Here is a 21,954-nt window from a genome sequence, read left to right as displayed (position 1 = left end):
TGGCCACTTTAAGCAGAAGTTCAGTGTTCAGACAGAGGCAGAGCTGGTTTAACAGGCATTCCGCATGTAATCTCGGTCTCCCCCACTTGCCTGGGTCAATGTAGTTCCAACAATGGTCGATAAACTCATTGCCATGCAGGTTCGAGCGGGATGCTTGATTGGCCATCGCTACCCTAAACATTCATTCCTTATGTGAATGCAGAGAGCTAGCATAAACTCAAAGGGGCTGAATGTCCTCCGATACCAATAAACAATACCCTTCACTACCTGTGCACTGCCTACAAAATGCACCACAGTTACTCACCCAAATTATTCCAACAGCATCTCCCAAACCCAAGATCTCTACTACTTGGCAGCAGCAGGTTCCCCTCCAAGTCCCACACCACCCTGATCTGCAAAAATATCACCCTTTCTCCGTCGTCACTGGGTCAAAATCCTGAAACTCTCTCCCTAATGGCACGGCAGAAGCACCTTCCCCAGAAGGACTGCAGCAGTTCAAGGCGGCAACTCACTCAAGGGGACAATTAGGGATGGGTAATAACCACAAGGGACACATTTTGCAAGTCTTGCCACGCTTAGAGTACTGTGTCCAGTTCTGGTCGCCTCATTATAGGAAGGCTGTGGAGGCGTTGGAAAGGGTGCAGAGGAAATTTACCAGGATGCTGCCTGGTTTAGAGATTATGCATTATGAGGAGAGACTAAGGGAGCTAGGGCTTTACTCTTTGGAGAGAAGGAGGATAAGAAGAAACATGATAGAGGTGTACAAAATATTGAGGAATAGATAGGGTGGACAGCCAGCGCCTATTTTCCAGGGCACCAATGCTCAATACAAGAGGGCATGGCTTTAAAGTAATGGATGGGAAGTTCAAGGGAGATATCAGAGGGAGGTTTTTATTTTACCCAGAGAGTGGTTGGGGCATGGAATGTGCTGCCTGGGGTGGTGGTGGAGGCAGGTACATTGGTCAAATTCAAGAGATTGCTCAATAAGCATATCGAGGAATTTAAAATAGAGGGATATGTGGGAGGAAGGGGTTAGATCGTCTTGGGTGAGGTTTAAAGGTCAGCACAACATTGTGGGCTGAAGGGCCTGTATTGTGCTGTACTGTTCTATGATTCTATGAGAATAAAAGATCCGTCATGCCATGCTCAAACTGACTTGCAGCAAGGTGTCTCAAAGACAGCTGGCAAATTTTGAGAAGGCACTTGAATACGTCAGCTGTGTCTCACTAAAACACCACAATGCATTCCCATGATGTGTGTTATTTATTTACAACAGCCATACACGCCTATCACAGGCAATGCCACAGACACTGTGCCAATCACAGTGCTGTGCTGGATCTGCTACAGGGCATGGACGATGGTTTCTGTTGCGTAGTTTCTGCACATACTCTTTTAGCCTGATCCAGTCGGTGGTCTTCTTCTCGATCGGGGGGCTTCCCTCCACCAGCTCACAAAGTAGTGACAGTAGACCCTGTCCATGATGCCCAAACATTCCTCGTCCATGGTACCGCAGTCGCTTCAGGTACTGGCCCTTACTGGAGAAGGATTCAGCTAAGCAGGGAGGAGAGAAGCAGCAAGTGAAAGGGACTCCAAGAGCGGACACTTGAGGGTGACCGTTTTCCCCACCCTTGCTCTCCCCGCCCCCCCCCACCCGTGGTCAGTCACGAGTTCCAGACTCACTCCAGACCCAAGGATGGAATCCAGCCCTAATACTCTACGGTGCATCGATAAAAGTTGGTGAGGGTCAAAGGGGACATGCCAAATTTCTTTAGCCTCCTGAGGAAGAGGTGCTGGTGAGCTTTCTTGGCCGTGGTGTCTACATGGTTGGACCAGGAAAGGCTATTGGTGATGTTCACTCCCAGGAACTTGAAGCTCTCAACCCTCTCGACCTCAGCACCATTGATGTAGACAGGTGCATCAATGGGAGGGGGAGGGGGGAGAATAGAACAGAGGGAGGAAGAGGGTACCCCACAAGGCTGCGTCCTCAGCCCTCTACTCCCTATGCACTCATGGCAACGTGGCCAGATTCTGCTCTAACTCCATCAACAAGTTTGCAGATAATACCACTGTAGTGGGCTGTATCTCCAATAACGAGGAGTACAGGAAGGAGATAGCTTAGTGACATTGTGTCATGACAACAACCATTCCCTCAATGTCAGCAAAACAAAAGAGCTGGTCATTGACTTCAGGAAAGGGGGGCGGTGTACATACACCTGTCTCCATCAATGGTGCTGAGGTCGAGAGGGTTGAGAGCTTCACGTTCCTAGGAGTGAACATCACCAGTAGTCTGTCCTAGTCCAACTACGTAGATGCCACGACCAAGAAAGCTCACCAGCACCTCTACTTCCTCAGGAGGGTAAAGAAATTTGGCATGTCCCCTTTGACACACCCCAACTTTTATCGATGCACCACAGAAAGCATCCTATCTGGATGTATCACGGCTTGGTATGGCAACTGCACTGCCCAGGACCGCAAGAAACTGCAGAGAGTTGTGGACACAGCCCAGCACATCACGGACACCAGCCTCCCCTCCTTGGACTCTGTCTTTACCTCTCGCTGCCTTGGTGAAGCAGCCAGCATAATCAAAGACCCCACCCACCAGGGTCATTCTCTCGTCTAACCCCTTCGATCAGGCAGAAGACACAGAAGCCTGAGGGCACGTACCACCAGGCTCAAGGATGGCTTCCATCCCACTATGGAACAGTTCCCTTATATGATGAGATGGACTCCTGACCTCACAATCTACCTTATTGTCTACCTGCAATGCACTTCCTCTGTAGCTGTGACACTTTACTCTGCATCTGTTATAGCTTTTACCCTGTGCTACCTCAATGCACTATGTAATGAAATGATCTGTACGATCGGTATGCAAGACAAGTTTTTCACTGTACCTCGGTACACATGACAATAATAAACCAATACCAACAGAGAGAGAAGGGGAAGGAACACGTCAAGCATTCCCCAACTAACCAGAGGGAAGCAAGACTGACCATTGATTGATCTGTCCCTCCTGTACCCTCACCAGCCCACCCACTCCACCCCACCCACCACCATCTGGCAACTTCTCCCAATAAAACCTGGGCTGGACGAACCAGACCTTGACCTCTGGCCTCTGGTGAAAGGGCACAGGGTGGAGTCTGCCTGGTGTTCCCAGATCGCCCATATCCAGGTTGCCGGCTTACCTACGTAGAGGTTGGATCTGTACTCCAAGTTGTGATTCCTCACTGCCAGTTCCTGGGCTTCCAGCAGGACCTGAGGCAGACACGAGACAGGGAGAGTGTGAGAGGCAACAGAGTTCTCAGCAGACAGGAGACAGAGAGCAGATGGAGACCTGCATTGGGCTCCCTGCAGAGAGGAGACAGACAGTGAGAGGCAACTTGGGACTCAAGATGAATCAAAGTTCTTCAAGGCCAATGAACTGCAGAACCGTCGGAAGGTGCCTCAGGGACCAGGTTTCAGACAGAATGTCTGCCCCCAGAAGAGGACTGGGCCCGGACACGTGGCCCCCCCAAAAACCTGGAGAGCATCCTGAAGAGAATGAGCGGAGTGAGGGAGACTTGGATGAGGGCATTCCAGAGCTGAAGGTATGGCTGCCGATTGAGGACGCGAGTAAAATGGGGGGGGGGGAAGGGGTGGGAAATGCTAGTGGCTCCCGTCTGGTTCATGAGTGTTCTGAGGGTGGGGGAAGATAATCTGCCAACAATAAACAGCCTGGACCATGTGCAACCCCAGACCCACCAGAGGGTGCAGAAGAGGTTCACCAGGATGCTGCCTGGATTAGAGAGCACATGCTAGAAGGCGAGGTTGGACAAACTTGGGTTGTTTTCTTTGGAGTGTCAGAGGCTGAGGGGAGACCTGATAGAGGTTTGTAAGATTACGAGGGGCATAGAGAGAGTAGACAGCTGGTATCTTTTTCCAAGGGTTGAAATGTCTAATACTAGAGGGCATGCACTTAAGGTGCACTGAAACAGAGCAGTGGGTACCTGGAATGTGCTGCCAGGGGTGGTGGTGGAGGCAGATACGATAGAGGTGTTGAAGAGGCTTAGATAGACACATGATGTGCAAAGAATGGAGGGATGTGGACATTGTGTAGGCAAAAGGGATTAGTCGGACATTTGATTACTAATTTAATTAGTTCAGCACAACATTGTGGGCCGAAGGGCCTGTTCCTATGCTGTTCTGTAGAACACTACAGCACAGTACAGGCCCTTCGGCCCACAATGTTGTGCTGACATTTTATCCTGCCCTAAGATCTATCTAACCCTTCCCTCCCACATAGCCCCCTATTTTTCTATCATTCATGTGTCTATCTAAGAGTCTCTTAAATGTCCCTAATGTATCTGTCTCCACCACCTCTGCCGGCTTAACTCTGACATCCCCCTTATAGTTTCCTCCAATCACCTTAAAATTATGTCCCCTCATGTTAGCCATTGTCGCCCTGGGAAAAAGACTCTGACTGTCCACTCGATCTATGCCTCTTATCATCTTGTACACCTCTATCAGGTCCCCTCTCATCCTCCTCCTCTCCAAAGAGAAAAGTCCTAGCTCACTCAACCTATCCTCATAGATCGTGCTCTCCAATCCAGGCAGCATCCTGGTGAATCTCCTCCGCACCCTCTCGAAAGCTTCCACATCCTTCCTATAATGAGGCGACCAGAGGTCATCTTACCAGCCCTCTGAAATGGGCCAGTCAGGTTTGGGCATTAAGTTCTGGCCAGGCCAGTCACGTCCACGTACCCCAAGTGAATAAACAAAGGATAAACTGGAAGATGGAAAAACTTGGGAAGGCTGGAAGAGGTTACATTGAGAAGTTACAAAGCAGCAATGAGTTAAGGGTGCTATAGAAATGCAAGCGTTTCTTATGATGACTTAGAATGTAAATGTGGGCCAGCAGGGAGAGTGGAACTGGCCTTCAGGTGAATACCTTACCTCCAGCATGACCTTTGCTCCCTTCTTGTCATTGAACTGGAGCTGGGCAACGGCCTGGTCAAAGGTCATACCTCTTATCTACAAGATAAAAATGCAGACGTTAAAAATCTGGTCTACAGACATGAGGCTCCTTCCACTCCACTTCCCGATACCCATAACCTCTGCACCGTTACCTCCAAGTCATGCACCACCCTGTCATAGAGTTGTACAGCACAGAAACAGGTCCTTCAGCCCATCATGTCCGTCCCAACCCTTTCTCCCCCATCTACACTAATCTCATTTGCCCACATTAGGACTTTCTCTACCCCCAATCTGGAAACACATCTGTTTTTTTCTTCACTGCTGGGTCTAAATCCTGGAACTCTCTCCCCAGCAGCTAGAGTACAGTGTATAGTTTTGGTCACCCTGTTAGAGGAAAGACGTCATTAAGCTGGAAAGAGTGCAAGGAAGATTTACAAGAAAATTGCCAGGACTCGAGGACCTGAGTTATAGGGAGAGGTTGGGCAGGTTAGGACTTTTATTCCTTGGAGTGTAGGAGACCAAGGGGTGACCTTCTAGAGGTGTATAAAATCATGAGGGGCATAGATAGGGTGAATGTGCACAGTCTTTTTCTGAAGGAAATGGAATCAAAAACTAGGTTTAGGGTTGAGAGGGGAAACATTTAAAGGAGACCTGAGGGGTAACTACTTCACACAGAGGGTGGTGCGTATATGGAGCTAGCTGCCAGAAGAAGTGGTTGAGGCAGGTCCAATAACAACATTTAAAAGACACTTGGACAGGTACATGGATAGGAAAGGTTCAGAGGGATATGGGCCAAACACTGGCAAGTGGGACTATCTCCTCGGAGCGACGGAGGATGAGGGGGGACCTGATAGAGATGATGAGAGGCATTGATCGTGTGGATAGTCAGAGGCTTTTCCCCAGGGCTGAAATGGTTGCCACAAGAGGATACAGGTTTAAGGTGCTGGGGAGTAGGTACAGAGGAGATGTCAGGGGTAAGTTTTTTTACTCAGAGAGTGGTGAGTGCGTGGAACGGGCTGCCGGCAACGGTGGTGGAGGCGGATACGATAGGGTCTCTTAAGAGACTGTTGGATAGGTACATGGAGCTTAGAAAAATAGGAGGGCTATGGGTAAGCCTAGTAATTTCTAAGGTAGGGACATGTTTGGCACAGCTTTGTGGGCCGAAGGGCCTGAATTGTGCTGCAGGGTTTCTAGGTTTAGATGGGCATCTTGGTCGGCATGGACCAGTGGGTCGGAGGGGAGTTTCTGTGCTGTATGACTCTATAACAGCTCTGTGGAGGCAAACATCACCCAAAGTGGTTCAAGAAGATAATTCAGCCCACATTCTCAAGGGTAATTAGGGATGGGCAATAAATGCTGGCCTCGTTGTTCATCCTGAGGTCAAAATTTAAAAATCCAAACTGGCCATTTAATAAAATAGTGGTTGATTCAATTGTAATCTTAGCTCTGCATTCTCATTTACCCTGGTAAACTCTCACCCCCTTTCTTTTGCAAGCATCTAGCATTAAAAATACTCAGTGATTCACTGCCCTTTGCAGGAGAGGTCCAAAAAAAAAGTGTCTCAAATGGGTGACCCCTTATTTTTAACTAGAAAGAGTGCAGAAAAGATTTACGAGGACATTTGCCTGGACTTGGGGGCCTGAGTTACAAGGAGAGGCTGTGTAGACCAGGACTTTATTCCCTGGAATGTAGGAGATTAAGGGGTGACCAGATAGAAGTCTATAAAGATCATGAGGGGTATAGACAGGGTGAAGCCACATAGTCTTTTTCCCCAGGGAGGGGAGCTAAAAACAAGAGGGCATAAGTTTGAGGTCAGAGGCCAGAGACTTAAAAGAGACATCAGGGGCAGCTTCTTCACGCAAAGGGTGGTGCATATTTGGAATGAGCTGCCAGAAATAGTGGTTGATGCGGGCACATTAGCAACATTTAAAAGCCATCTAGATAAGTACATGGACAGGAGAGGTTTAGAGGCTATGGGTCCGAACGCAGAAGATGGGACTAGCTCGCTGGGCAACACAGTCGGCATGGAGGAGTTGGGCCGAAGGGCCTGTTTCCCTTCTGTAAGGCTCTAAACAGTATATTTTCTTGTGGTGAGTTTTCAGGGTGTGACTGTCTCTGATCTCCAGGGTCAGAGATTAGTCCCATTTTCTTGTGGTCTCACCAGTGCCCTGCATAAGCATATCTCCCTATCATGGTAATGTAGCGGTTAGCGTAACGCCATTACAGTGCCAGCGACCCGGGTTCAATTCCTGCCACTGTCTGTAAGGAGTTTGTATGTTCTCCCCGTGTCTGCGTGGGTTTCCTCCGGGTGCTCCGATTTCCTCCCACCTTCCAAAGACGTACGGGTTAGGAAGTCGTGGGCATGCTATGTTGGTGCCGGAAGCGTGGCGACACTTGTGGGCTGCCCCCAGAACACTCTCCCTGTGTGTTTCAATGTACATATGACCAATAAAGATATGTTTGCATTCAATTCTCCCAGCAATAAATGCTACTCGTAATTACTTGATGTACCTGCATACTTACCTTTTGCAGATCTTGCATTAGGACACCTTCCTCTATTTGCAATATACAGTCTCTCAGCATTTAAGTAATGTTTTGCATTTAGAATGTAGAACAGAACAGCACAGGAACAGGCAACGTTGTGCCAAACTAATTAAACACCTAACTAAACTAATCCCTTCTGCCTGCACACGGTCCATATCCCTCCATCCCCTGCACAGACTTTTAAGCACCTCTATCGTATCTGCCTCCACCACCAACCCTGGCAGCGCATTCCAGGCACCCACCACTCTGTGTAAAAATCTTACCCCATATATCTCCTTTGAAGTTACCCACCCCCTCACCGTAAATGTTTTATTTTTCTTAGCATAAAAATTATACTCAGCCAGACCTTTGCCCATGCTCTTACTCCTGAGCCACATGTAGAGCCACTCTCGTTTGGACAAGGTAGGATTGAAAAACAAAAAAACTGCAGATGCTGGAAATCCGAAATAAAAACAGACAATACTGGGGACAGTCAGCAGGTCAGGCAGTGTCTGTGGAGGGAGAAACCGAGCTAACGTTTCAGGTTGAAGACCCTTCATCATTTTCTGTTTGAAGACCTGAAACCAGTCAAGCTCCAAAGCAGTGGATTAACCCTCCCTGCCTTGTTGACCTGAAGATCCCAGAATTTGCGCAGCTCAATTTCAATCCCGTTACATGCTGCCCTGGATGGAGGACTATGGTTATAAAGCTAGATTGGATCGGCCAAGTTTGTTCTCACAGGAACGTAGGAGACTGGGGGGTGACCTTATGGAGGTTTATAAGATTATGAGGGACATAGATAGACTCTGTCCCTTTTTTACCAGGGTAGGGAAGTCTAAAACTGGAGGGCGTAGGTTTAAGGTCAGTTTAAAGAGGGGCAAGTTTTTCCCCACACGGAGGGTGGTGGGTAGATGGAACGAGCTGTCAGAGGAGGTGGTAGATGCGGGTACAATTATAACATGTGCAACATAAGACAGATCGAGTGGACAGTCAGAGACTTTTTCCCAGGGCAACGATGGCTAACACGAGGGGACATAATTTTAAGGTGATTGGAGAAAGGTATAAGGGAGATGTCAGGGGTAGGTGTTTTTTTTTTCTTGCACAGAGAGTGGTGGGTGTGTGGAACGCACTGCCGGCAGAGGTTGTGGGGGCAGATACATTAGGGACATTTAAGAGACTCTTAGATAGACACATGAATGATAGAGAAATAGGGGGCTATGTGGGAGGGAAGGCTTAGATAGATCTTAGAGCAGGATAAAATGTCGGCACAACATCGTGGGCCGAAGGGCTGTATTGTGCTGTAGTGTTCTATGTTTAAAAGGGAGTCGTGAGATTAGTGTAGGTCAGCATTATGGTCAGCATTGGACTGAAGAGCCCATTCCTGTGCTGTGGAACTGCTTGACTCAATTAATAATAAATGCTACTCCTAATTCAGACCAAAACACAGAGGTGCATCAGCTAAATAACTATAGAACATGGTGCTACATTATCACAGGGTTATAGACTCCATCACAGGCACAACCCTCCACGCCATTGAGGACATCTTCAAGAGGTGGTGCCTTAAGAAGGCGGCATCCATCACTAAGGACCCTCACCATCGGGGACATGCCCTCTTCTCATTACTACCATCGGGGAGGAGATACAGGAGTGTTAACCCGATTTTGAAGTCCCACTTCCGTCTTCTGCAAATCACACAGTGCCACAGGTTAATTCAAATGCGTTTATTTAGCAATATATCGCTAGGGAGAAACCTCCTTACTCTCAGGCAGAGTCCGCGGCGGGGTTCCCCGAGGTACAGAGGGGGCAGACAGTAATTTATACAAATATTGTCACGCACGCTTTAATGAGTCAGGTGCCGGAGTTCTTGGCTGAGCAGGAAACGGACAAAGGGCTACTGAAGATGGACAAAGAGCAGCCTCACACCCCAGATTCAGCCAATCGTTTTGCAATCGGGTGAGACAAAGGCAGGTATCACCTTCATTGTTTGAGACAGCCTTCCCATTTCCCATTAAGATTGACCATCATCTCCATAGTCAAACATAATGGGAATCCAATTAAGTTCCAGACACAGCAATTACCACACAGCACCCAGCCCAGGAAAGCAGTGGTGTGGCTGTTCTGGCCTGAAGGACACTTTTTAAATCAGTATTTCGAGCAGCCATAATTCTCATCCGTCTTAAGATATGAATACAGTTATAGTTTATTAATCCTACACCTCCTCAGGAGCCTGAAGACCCACACTCAATGATTCAGGAACAGCTTCTTCCCCTCTGCCATCAGATTTCTGAACGGTCCATGAACACTGCCTCATTATTCCTTTTGTTTTGCACTACTCATTTTTGTAACATAGTAATTTTATGTCTTTGCACTGTACTGCTGCCACAAAACAACAAATTTCACACTGTACAAGTCAGTCATAATAAATCTGATTCTGACAGTCCGTGACCAAAATAATCAGTGCAGGAAATGACTTTTACATCAGGTACAAAGGGTGACATTTCCCCAAATAAACACAAGATTGGTTGCCATGAGACATATCACCATAGTAACCGTACATCAGACACTCACCATTTTTGCCAGGTACCACATCTTGTCCTTGCTATACTTGATCTGTCTCCTGCAGTGATAAACCTCCTATGGAAGCAGAAGAGAAGGTTTACAATCCAAATCCCCCCACACCGCTAACCCAGCATCCGACTTCGGAATTCCCGATGGTTTGGCATCTGGCTCCATCTTTAGTCCAGAATGTGAGCCGGAGAGATCCAGAGTGCAAGCTCAGTGTGCGGCCAGAGCCAGGGTTGGTATCTGGAACGCCAGGGGTCAGGTACGTGGGTAAGTTCGCCACTGGAGCAGGGATCCGGAATCCAACTGTGGGCCAGGATCCGACTGTGGTCCGGGTGTGTGGCTGGAACTGGGGTTGGGAACTGGAACAGCAAGGGCCTAGAACGCGAGGAGGTTTGTGGATCCGAAGTTTCTGCTCCCTTTAGCTCACCAGATTGACTGGTGAATGTATTGTACTGTATTAATGTCGAACATGTAAAAAATAGTGAAATACAGGTTTGGAATATTAAGAGTAATATCCAAATAGAACGGAAAATCCACTAGCCCGGTACCAAAGTTCCAAGGGTGCTGATTATCAAAGTTTTAGTGCAGCTGGGATTATATAACGACAGTGGAGTATCCGGTCTCTCACGTGACAGGAGCTCAGTGAACCGTAGCGGTGAAGGCGTCAGACCCTGCTGCTCGAATCATAAAACAGCAGCAGATTTACCACTTCAGTCCTTCCAGATCTGGGTGGAAAGCCCATGAGGTAGAACACAGAACACTACAGCACGGGAACAGGCCCTTCGGCCCACAATGTTGTGCTGAACTAATTAAACTAGTAATTAAATGCCCAATTTAACTAATCCCTTCTGCCCACACCATGTCCACATCATGTCCACATCCCTCCACTCTCTGCACATTCATGTGCCTATCTAAGAGCCTCTTAAGTACCTCTATCGTATCTGCCTCCACCTCCACCCCTGGCAGCACATTCCAGGCACCCACCACTCTCTGTGTAAAAAAAAACTTGCCCCGCACATCTCCTTTAAACTTATCCCCTCTCACCTTAAATGCATGTCCTCTAATATTAGAATTTTGACCTTGGGAAAAAGATACCGGCTGTCCACTCTATCTATGCCCTTCATAATTTTATAAACCTCTATCAGGTCTCCCCTCAGCCTCCACCGCTCCAGAGAAAACAACCCAAGTTTGTCCAACCTCTCCTTTTAGCTCATGCCCACAAATCATCCATCCCCTGCCTGCTCTTCCCCCTCCCCTTTTATTCTGGCTCCTGCCCTCTTTCTTTCCAGTTCCGATGAAGAGTCTCAACCCAAAACATTGACTGTTTACTTCCCTCCATGGATGCTGCCTGACCCGCTGAGTTCCTCCAGCATTTTGTGTGTGTTACGGCCTGGTAAACCATTTCTGCACCCCCTTCAAAGCCTCTTCATCCTTCCTATAATGGGGCGGCCAAAACTGAATGCAATACTCCAGATGCAGCCTAACCAGAGTTTTATAAAAGCTGCAACACAACTTCCTGACTCTTGAACTCAGTGCCTCGACTAATAAAGGCAAGTGTGCCGTACACCTTCCTTACCACCCTATCTACTCATGCTGCCATCTTCAGGGAGCTATGGACTTGGGAGCCCAAGATCTCTCTGTACGTCCAGGATACAAGACCTCGATGGGTCTTAACGACTCGGATGCGGAGAGGATGTTTTTGTCTGTGGGATGTTCTGGAACTTGAGGGTCACAGATTAAAAATAAGGGGTGGCCTGTTTGAGATCAGGACAAGGCAAAATTTCTTCTCTCGGTGGGGGGGGGGAGGCACGTGGGTGGTGAGTGTTTGGAACTCTCTCCCCCAAAGTGTGGAGGAAGCAGAGCCATTGAATATTTTTAAGACAGAGGGAGATGGATTTCATGATAATCAAGGGGGTGAGAGGTTAGCAGGGGAGGCGGGATGTGGAGCTGAGCTACCATAGAACACTACAGCACAGAAAACAGGCCATTCGGCCCTTCTAGTCTGTGCCGAAACTTTATTCCGCTAGTCCCATTGACCTGCACCCAGTCCATAACCCTCCGGACCTCTCCCGTCCATGTATCTATCCAATTTATTCTTAAGCGTGAGCCCGCATTTACCATGTCAGGTGGCAGCCCGTTCCACACTCCCACCACTCTCTGAGTGAAGAAGTTCCCCCTGATGTTCCCTCTAAACCTTTCCCCTTTCACCCTAAAGCCATGTGCTCTCATACTTATCTCTCCTAATCTAGGTGGAAAGAGCCTGCTTGCATTTACTGTCTATACCCCTCAGAATTTTGTAAACCTCTATCAAATCTCCCCTCATTCTTCTGCACTCCAAGGAATAAAGTCCTAACCTGTTCAATCTTTCCCTGTAACTCAACTCCTGAAGACCCGGCAACATTCCAGTAAATCTCCTCTGCACTCTTTCAATCTTACTGATATCCTTCCCATAGTTAGGTGACCAGAACAGCACACAATAGCAGGAAGATAATCCATGACCTTATTAAATAGGTCAAGAGGCTGTGGCCTACTCCTGCTCCCAAATCACATGGTCACCTCCAGACAGATCTGACTAGCATTAGACTTCTTTAGGCACACAGGGATGCCAAACGCAGGGCGCTGTGTGCAGCTCTGATTTCGGAAAAGCAGATGGTTGGATTTGTGCCAAAGAAAAGTGTAAGTGGATGACACCAGGGCTGAGGGGTTTGTGCAGAAAGTGGCACTGAGGGAAGAGACAAGATGGAGCGTTTCAGTTCTGACGAGAGACTGGATAGGCTGGGGTGTGTTTTCCTGAGCAGGGCAGAGGGGGGACCTGATAGAGGGATATAAAAAAAGAGGGGCATAGATAGAAGGGAAAATCCCCCACGGCAGAGATGTCTAAGATGAGGGGGCATAGATTAAGGGGAAGGACTAGGAGATTTAGAAGGGATCTGAGCAGGCACTTTCTCACCCAGGGGTGGTTAGAATCTAGAGTGCTGTCTGAGGGGGTGGTGGACGCAGAGATCCTCATAACATTTAAGTATCTTAAATTAAACTTTAACTTAAATTAAACATTTAAGTTTTAAATTCCTGTGTGTTAACTAACCGGAGGACCTGTTCTGGGCCCAGCGCATAGAGGCAATCACAAGGAAGGCACGCCAGCGTCTTTACTTTCTTCGGAGATTTGGTTTGTCACCGAACACTCTAACAAATTTCTACAGATGTACTGTTAAAAGTATCCTGACTGGTTGCGTCACGGTCTGGTATGCAAGAAGCTACAGAGAGTAGTGGACTCAGCCCAATTCATCATGGGCACATCCCTCCCCACCATCAGGAGTATCTACAGGACGCACTGCCTCAAGGAGGCAACATCCATCATCAAAGATCCCCACCATCCAGGCCGTGCCATCTCCTTGCAGCTACCATCGGGCAGGAGGTACAGAAGCCAGAAGTCCCACACCACCAGGTTCAGGAACAGCTACTTCCCTTGAACCAACCGAGACAACCCTAATCACTACCTCAGTATAGCAACACTGTGACCACTTTGCACTACAATGGACTTCACGTTTTTGTTGTTCTAATTGTGTTCTTCTTGTAAAAATTGTGCCTAATTCATGTTTTGTTTGTGAATGCTGCTTATCTGATGCTCTGTGCCTGTGACGCTGCCGCAAATAAGTTTTTCATTACACTTGTGCACGTGACAATATCTGGACGAGTACTTGAATTGCTGAGGCAGAGAAGGCCGTAGAACAAGTGTTGGTAAATGGATTGGTGTAGATAGGTCAATGGTGGGCGAGGGCCTGTGTGACTCTGTGGTCTTACTGAGTGCCTTTTGAATGTTGTCAATGTACCTGCCTCAACCACTTCCTCTGGCAGCTCCTTCCATATACTGACCACCCTCTGGGTAAAGAAGTTGCCCCTCAGGTTCCCATTAACTCTTTCCCCTCTCAACTTAAACCTGTGCCCTCTAGTTCTCGATTCCCCAACCCTGGGAAAAAAAGACTGTGCGCATTAACCCTATCTATGTCATGATTTTATACACCTCTAGAAGATCACCCCTCATTCTCCCACACTCCAATAAACCTTATTTTGCACCATTTATTTTGTGATTTATGGTGATTTTTCTATCTTTGCACTGTGCACCTGCTGCAAAACAACAAATTTCACATCATATTCAGAGTGAAAATGGCTAACACAAGGTGACTGGAGGGAAGTATAAGGGGGATGTCAGGGCTAAGTTTTTTGTTTACACAGAGAGTGGTGGGTGCGTGGAACGAACTGCCGGCAGAGGTTGTGGGGCAGATACATTAGGGACATTTAAGAGACTCTTAGATAGACACATGAATGATAGAGAAATGGAGGGCTACGTGGGAGGGAAGGGTTAGATAGATCTTAGAGCAGGATAAAACGTCGGCACAACACCGTGGGCTGAAGGGCCTGTACTGTGCTGTAATGTTCTATACAAGTCAGTGATTATAAACTGGATTCTGAAAAGTCCCATCCTGTTCAACCTCTCCCTATAACTCAGTCCCGTGAGTCCCAGCAACATCCTTGTAAATCTCCTCTGCACTGTTCCTGGCTCAATGGCATCTTTCCTATAGCTGGGTGACCCATACCGAACACAGTACTCCAAGTGCAGCCATGATCATACTGAATGACAGGGCAGGATTGAGGGGCCGAATGGCCTACTCCTGCTCCTATTTTCTTGTGCACACACGGATCCAAGGGGAAGTTAGGTAGACAGAGAAAGGAGATGTAGGTGAGGTTTGAGGAAGGGTGCGAAAAGATTTGTGTGGAGCACAAATCCCAGCACAGGCAGGTTGAGCTGAAAAGGCCTCGTTTCTGTGCTGGAAGCTGCGTGCAATTCTATTTAATTTACGGACAGACCCGGTAACGGGGTCACTCACCACTGGTTTGCGAGGTTCGTGCGGCAGCTGGGGAGGGTAGACTGTCCGGTTCTTCCTCTCCCAGTTTTTTGCTGTTAGAGCAAGGCTTGAGTGCAAGCTCGAGTGAGGAATAATAGTGCATGATGCCGGTAACCTGAGGAGACAGAGTGAGACCGTTACCGTCCAGCACTGGACGAGATGTGTAGGAGGCTGTCCTCTCTGACCACCCCTTAACCTGGTGGCTCCATGGCACAGCAGTGTTCCCTTCACTTACCCAATGGTCACCTCAATGGAATCTAAAGCTTGGTAGAAATAAGCTCATGATGGCATCAATCCTGCACTAGTGTCATTGTTTTATTTTATTTTGCATACGTATAATTTAGATTAACTCGTGTTTGTCCTCGTAATGTACTGCTGCTGCAAAAAGCTAATTCTCGTGGCATTTATACCCAGTGTATGTCTGCCTGTGACAACAATAAACTTGACATTTATTTCCCTGTTTATGCTGGCACACCAACCTTTGTCGACCTGTCAATGTAACTGCAAACTGTGGACCTTTCATCGTGCACCCAGTTGCAGCTTTGAAGGGCAAGTGGTGGACTGTGAAGGAACTCACTCCTCCGGGTCAGAACATCGCTGCGACTTGAAGCACAGGATGTTACATTTGGGATATCCAGCCTGTCCCATTCCCATAAATCCTGGAAATTCTTTTCTTTCAGGCACTTATCCATCTCCCTTTTGATTGTTACAACTGAACCTGCCTCCACTACCACCCAACAGTGCATTCCTGACCCCTACCACTAACTGGGAAAGAAAACTTTTATCCTCGTTACTTTTGGTTGTTGGGGCAGGCACGGTAGTGTAGCGGTTAGTGCAACGCTATTACAGTGCCAGTGACCCGGGTGCGATTACGGCTGCTGTAAGGAGTTTGTACGTTCTCCCCGTGTCTGCGTGGGTTTCCTCCGGGTGCTCCGGTTTCCTCCCACATTCCAAAGACGTACAGGTTAGGAAGTTCGGGCGTGCTATGTTGGTGCCAAAAGCGTGGCGACACTTGTGGGCTTCCCCCAGAACACTCTACGCAAAAGATGCATTTCACTGTGTGTTTCGATGTACATGTGACTAATAAAGATATCTCATCTTTTTCCAATCATCATTCAATGTCCTTGGTTCTTGACATTTCTACCCACGGGGAGCAGTTTCTCTTGGCTCTGTCTACACTCCCCATGCTCTTTCAGATCCCCCTGAACCACCTCTGTTCCAAGAAGAACAAGCACCATTTCTCCAGTGTTTAATTAGTACCTCTCCCCCACCCCCTGGAATCATTCTAGGAAATATCTTCTCCACCCACTCCAAAACCTTTGCATTTTTCCTGAAGTCTGGTGGTGGTGCCCAGAATTGGAGACAATAATTTGTGATTGAGCCAGTTCTCCTGCTCCTGTACCCTAGAAACAACCTGCCTCATGACAATGCACATCCCCAGATCCCTCTGTCCCCTCCCTTCCCCTTCGACCTAATACATAATCAAAACACTCCATCAAGCTCGTTAGACGTGATTTATCATTAACTAATAGATGCCGGGCTTTCTCTAATGAACCCATACTTCCAAATGACTTCTAATTCTGCTCCTCAAATTATTGTTTCACAACTGCAACTGGACTGGGCTGGGATGTGTAAAAGTTATAACATAGTACGGCACAGGAACAGGCCCTTTGGCCCACGATGTCTGTGCTGAACACGATGCCAAATTAAACTAAATCTCTTCTGATCCATATCCCTCCATTCCCTGAACATTCACATGTCTATCTAAAAGCCTCTTAAACACCTCTATGGTATCTGCTTCCACCCCCACCCCTGGCAGCCCATTCCAGACACCCATCACTCTGCATAAAAAAAGAACACATCTCCTTTAAACTTTCCCCCTCTCACTTTAAAAGCACGTCTTCCAGTATTTGATATTTCTACCCTAGGAGAAAGACTATCTCACAAGATGCTGAAGGAACTCAGCGGATCAGGCAGGACCTGTGGATGGAAATGGACAGTTGACATGGCATCTAGGGTCTCAACCTGAAACATTGACTGTCCATTTCCTTGCGCAGATGCTGCCCGACCCGCTGAGTCCCTCCAGCATCTTGTGTGTTGCTCCAGATTCCAGCATCTGCAGTCTCTGGTGTCTTGACTCTGACTATCTACCCTATCTATGCCTCTCATAACTTTATAAACTTCTCTCAGATTTCTCTTCAGCCTCCGACACTTCAAAGAAAACAATCCAGCAAGAAACCGCAGAGAGTTGTCGACACAGCTCAGCACATCACGGAAACCAGCCTCCCCTCCATGGACTCTGTCTATACTTCTCGCTGCCTCGGTAAAGCAGCCAACATAATCAAAGACCCCACCCACCCTGAACGTTTTCTCCTCCCCCCCTCCCATTGGGCAGAAGATACAAAAGCCTAAAGCACGTACCACCAGGCTCAAGGACAGCTTCTATCCTGTTGTTATAAGACTATTGAATGGTCCCCTAATATAATAAGATGGACTCTTGACCTCACAATCTACCTCGTTGTGACCTTGCACCTTATTGTCTGCCTGCACTGCACTTTCTCTGTAACTGTGACCTCTGCATTCTGTTATTGTTTTCCCTTGTACTACCTCAATGCACTGTGTAATGAACTGATCTGCACAGACAGGATGTAAAACAAGTTTTTCACTGCACCTCGGTACATGTGACAATAATAAACCAATTTACCAAGTTTGTCCAACCTCTCCTTATAGCTAATACTCTCTAATCCAGGCAGCATCGTAGTAAACCTCTTCCACAACATCTCCAAAGCCTCCACATCCTTCCCGTAATGGGGCGGCCAGAACTGCTCACAATACGTTGCTGTGCACAAACTGGCCATGGTAGTGTAGCGGTTAGCGTAGCGCTTTACAGCGCCAGCGACCCGGGTTCAAATCCGGCCTCTGTCTGTAAGGAGTTTGTACGTTCTCCCCGTGTCTGCGTGGGTTTCCTCCGGGTGCTCCGGTTTCCTCCCACATTCCAAAAGACGTACAGGTTAGGAAGTTGTGGGCATGTTGGTGCCAGAAGCGTGGCGACACTTGTGGGCTGCCCCCAGAACACTCTGCGCAAAAGATACATTTCACTGTGTGTTTCCATGTACCTGTGACTAATAAAGAAATCTTAAAGATCTTAAGTGAAACATCAAACCAAGCAATGCTTTAAACGTTATCATCTTCCTGGAACATTGGGCAGGATTCCCCCTCAATCTCACCTTGAATGGACGTGTGTCAGGAGATTCCTCACAGCAGCCAGACCTTAAACAGAGACAGGAAGACTAATGAGTATCAGAGAGAACTGCAGGCAACATTTATTCAGCAGATTGTACAGACACCCACCTGGCCAGAGAGAAGTTGCCATGTTGCACTCAGACACACCACCAGGCTCGCCTAATCACACACACGCTCATCGATTCCGCACTCTGCCCTCGATTGCAGTGCCTGGCTCGATTTATACTGATGATTTTTTTTATTTTTTTGCGCGCTTATCGATTAGTAAAGAGAGGGGGGCGTCGGGTGAATGGGGTCCTGCTGAGGGTTGGGCTGGAGCGTTCGCCCCGCTGGCCTGGCTGGGTGGATCGGTCGCGGTTTTGAAACGCGCTTTCTGTCCGGGCGCGGGAGCCGTACCCGGGAAAGATACATGAAATTGGCAACAGTCCGGCCACGGGGATACACAACGTTCGGCAGCCCCGGGGGAGGGGGGGAGGAGGGAGAGGGGGGGAGGAGGGAGAGGGGGGGGGAGGGAGAGGGGGGGGGAGGGAGGGGAGGGAGAGGGGGGGAGAGGGAGGGGGGGAGAGGGAGGGGGGGAGAGGGAGGGGGGGAGAGGGAGGGGGGGAGAGGGGGGGGGGAGAGGGGGGGAGAGGGAGGGGGGGAGAGGGGGGGAGAGGGAGGGGGGGAGAGGGGGAGGGAGGAGGGGGGGAGGGAGGGGAGGGGGGAGGGGGGGAGGGAGAGGGGGGAGGGGGGGAGGGAGAGGGGGGAGGGGGGGAGGGAGAGGGGGGGAGGGGGGGAGGGAGAGGGGGGAGGGAGGGAGAGGGGGGGGAGGGGGGGAGGGAGGGAGAGGGGGGGAGGGGGGGAGGGAGAGGGGGGGGGAGGGGGGGAGGGAGAGGGGGGGGAGGGGGGGAGGGAGAGGGGGCGGAGGGGGGAGGGAGGGAGAGGGGGGGGGAGGGGGAGGGGGGGGGAGGGGGGGAGGGAGGGAGGGAGGGGGGGGGAGGGGGAGAGGGGGGGGGAGGGAGGGAGGGGGGGGGAGGGGGGGGAGGGGGAGAGGGGGGGGAGGGGGGGAGAGGGGGGGGGAGGGGGGGGAGGGGGAGAGGGGGGGGGAGGGGGGGGGAGGGGGAGAGGGGGGGGGAGGGGGGGGGAGGGGGAGGGGGGGGGAGGGGGAGAGGGGGGGGGAGGGGGGGGAGGGGGAGAGGGGGGGGAGGGGGAGAGGGGGGGGAGGGGGGGAGGGGGGGGAGGGAGGGGAAGGAATGGGGGAAAGAAGGGGGGAAATGGGGAGAAGAGTTGGGGAGAGGCAGAGAAATAGGGGAGGTAAGGAGGGGGAGAAAGGTTCAAGTTACTTTATTGTCATTCACCCACATGCTGTAAAACACATAGAGGAACGAAACGTCGTTTCCCCCAGACTCACAACAGAGGACATACGTAGAACAGAGACAAGGAGGGGGAGGTGAGGGGGGATAAGACAAGATCTTTATTAGTCACATGTACATCGAAACACAGTGAAATACATCTTTTGTGTAGTGATTTTTGGGGGGCAGCCCACAAGGAGAGAAGGGGGGAGAGGCAGAGAAAGGGGGAGGGATGGGGGAAGAGAGAGAAAGAGACAAACAAATAGGGAGAGAGAGAGAGAGATAGTGAGGCAGAAATAGAGAGAGACAGACAGACAGAGAGAGAAATAGCCCCAGAAATGGGGAGGGAGACAAGTAGATTGACATAGGGGTAGTTAGAGAGGGACAAGGAGAGATGGGCAAAGTCAGGTAGAGGTAGACAGAGGTTGAGGCAGAAATTGACAGAGAGAGAAACAGAGGAAAGGACACACACACACATAACAAATGAGCAGAATCAGAATTAAGGAGAGAGAGAAAATAAAAACACTTTGGGACAGGGTTGGGGGGGAATAATGAAGGACGTACAAAAGGGGCAGAGAGCAGGGTGTTGAGATGACGGATTGGATGGGGCAGAAGCAGGGACAAAGATATAGAGGGGCTGAGATAGGGGAAGAGAGGAGATATAGGGAGAAAGAAATATAGATGGGCAGGGAGTGCAGAGACGATAAGAAGATCAGATTTCTTTATTAGTCATATATACATCGAAACACACAGTGAAATGCATCTTTTGCGTAGAGTGTTCTGGGGGCAGCCCGCAAGTGTCGCCACGCTTCCGGCGCCAACGTAGCACGCCCACAACTTCCTAACCCGTACGTCTTTGGAATGTGGGAGGAAAACAGAGCACCCGGAAAAGGGTGTCCTTTCTGAGTTAGGTAGTCACAGTTAGAGAGGAACAGAGGGGGAAAAAGAGAGAAGCAAACAAGAGGGGGCAGAGAGAGAGAGCTAAAGAGACCCAGACCGTGGCAGGAAGATTGGTGTTGGTATATTACACAGTGCAGTTACATTGAGCTAGTACAGGTAAAAACAATAACAGTACAGATGAGAGCAAGGTAGAGATGAAGAAGTTGGAATGGGGAAGTGCGATGGATAACAGCAGAGAGAGAGATACTGAGCGAGGTGCAGTGGCAAGATAGAGACAGACAGACCTAGCTGGGAGGGAGGGAGACCAGCTGGACAGAGAGGAGGTGGTAATGGAGTGGAGAGAGCAGTTGAGGACAACTATATTTCTCTGGGGGTGAAATGCATTGAGGAGCAGGAGGATGAGGAGGTCCCCCCACCCGGGTAGGGGAGGTTGGCGGGAGGCGTCGCGGAGAGGGAGGCTGAGGGGACGCGTCACTGGAGGGGGAGGATGAGGAGGTCCCTCCCCGGGAAGGGGAGGTGTCGCTGAGAGGGAGGAGCAGGATGAGGAGGTCCTTCCCCTGAAGGGGGAAGGGGAGGGACTGAGCTGCACACGAGGCCGGGCGTGGGGACGGGACGGGACACCCATCCATGCCCGGGACCGGGGCCGCGGGGACGGGACACCCAGCCATGCCCGGGACCGTGGGAACGGACGGGACGGGACACCCATCCATGCCCGGGGCCGGGGCCGCGGGGACGGGACACCCAGCCATGCCCGGGACCGTGGGAACGGACGGGACGGGACACCCAGCCATGCCCGGGACCGTGGGAACGGACGGGACGGGACACCCAGCCATGCCCGGGACCGGGGCCGCGGGGACGGGACACCCAGCCATGCCCGGGACCGGGGCCGCGGGGACGGGACACCCAGCCATGCCCGGGACCGGGGCCGCGGGGACGGGACACCCAGCCATGCCCGGGACCGGGGCCGCGGGGACGGGACACCCAGCCATGCCCGGGGCCGGGGCCGCGGGGACGGGACACCCAGCCATGCCCGGGACCGGGGCCGGAGCGGCGGGCAGCGCCGAGCGGGAGGCCGGGGAGCCGCGGGGAGCAGCGATGTCGGGCCGGCTGCTCACCCCGTCGCCCAACTGGTACTGCAGCCGCTGCAGCGACGGCGGCCCCGGTCCCGGCCGCCGCCTGGGCTTCGGAGCCAAGAACAGTATCTTCCTGCTGGAGGTGACCCGCAGCCGGCCGCTCATCCTCGGTACACAGAGAGAGGGAGCTGCCTTGATATATCGCCCGACTCATCCCCTCCCCCAGCAGTGCCCTGCTCTACCGTTAACCCTTTGAGATGCCCTTTAGATTAGTGGGGAGATGTGGGGGGGGGGGGGGTGCAGAGAGGATAGGAGACCTACATAGGGACAGAGAAAGAGTTAGGTAGTCACAGTTAGAGAGGGACAGAGGGGGAAAGAGAGAGAGCAAAAGAGACCCAGACCATGGCAGAAAGATTAGTGTTGGGTTACACCGTGCAGTTAGGGGTCTGCAACCAGAGGGTTGCA

General features: G+C 50.3%; 2 protein-coding genes across 2 annotated transcripts in view; one reads left to right on the top strand and one right to left on the bottom strand.

Moving 5' to 3' along the window:
- Positions 1-1,244: 1,244 nt before the first annotated feature.
- Positions 1,245-21,625, bottom strand: mrpl22 (mitochondrial ribosomal protein L22). The gene is given in 11 exon segments (XM_052013826.1): positions 1,245-1,362; positions 1,364-1,449; positions 1,452-1,485; positions 1,487-1,551; positions 3,183-3,252; positions 4,930-5,007; positions 10,042-10,107; positions 14,925-15,057; positions 18,170-18,212; positions 18,294-18,558; positions 21,532-21,625. Coding segments are annotated over 10 exon segments (618 nt in total). The 5' UTR covers positions 18,316-18,558; positions 21,532-21,625; the 3' UTR covers positions 1,245-1,341.
- Positions 20,123-21,954, top strand: part of gemin5 (gem (nuclear organelle) associated protein 5) — a 71,606-nt gene continuing 69,774 nt past the window's right edge. Inside the window, exon 1 of the mRNA XM_052013794.1 lies at positions 20,123-21,659. Coding sequence (XP_051869754.1) covers positions 21,044-21,659 — 616 coding nt within the window. The 5' untranslated portion in view covers positions 20,123-21,043. The remainder of the gene's footprint in view (positions 21,660-21,954) is intronic.

This window comes from Pristis pectinata, chromosome 4 (genome assembly GCF_009764475.1).
Source record: "Pristis pectinata isolate sPriPec2 chromosome 4, sPriPec2.1.pri, whole genome shotgun sequence".
Classification (NCBI taxonomy): Eukaryota; Metazoa; Chordata; class Chondrichthyes; order Rhinopristiformes; family Pristidae; genus Pristis; species Pristis pectinata.
This window is presented reverse-complemented; position numbering and strand designations above follow the sequence as displayed.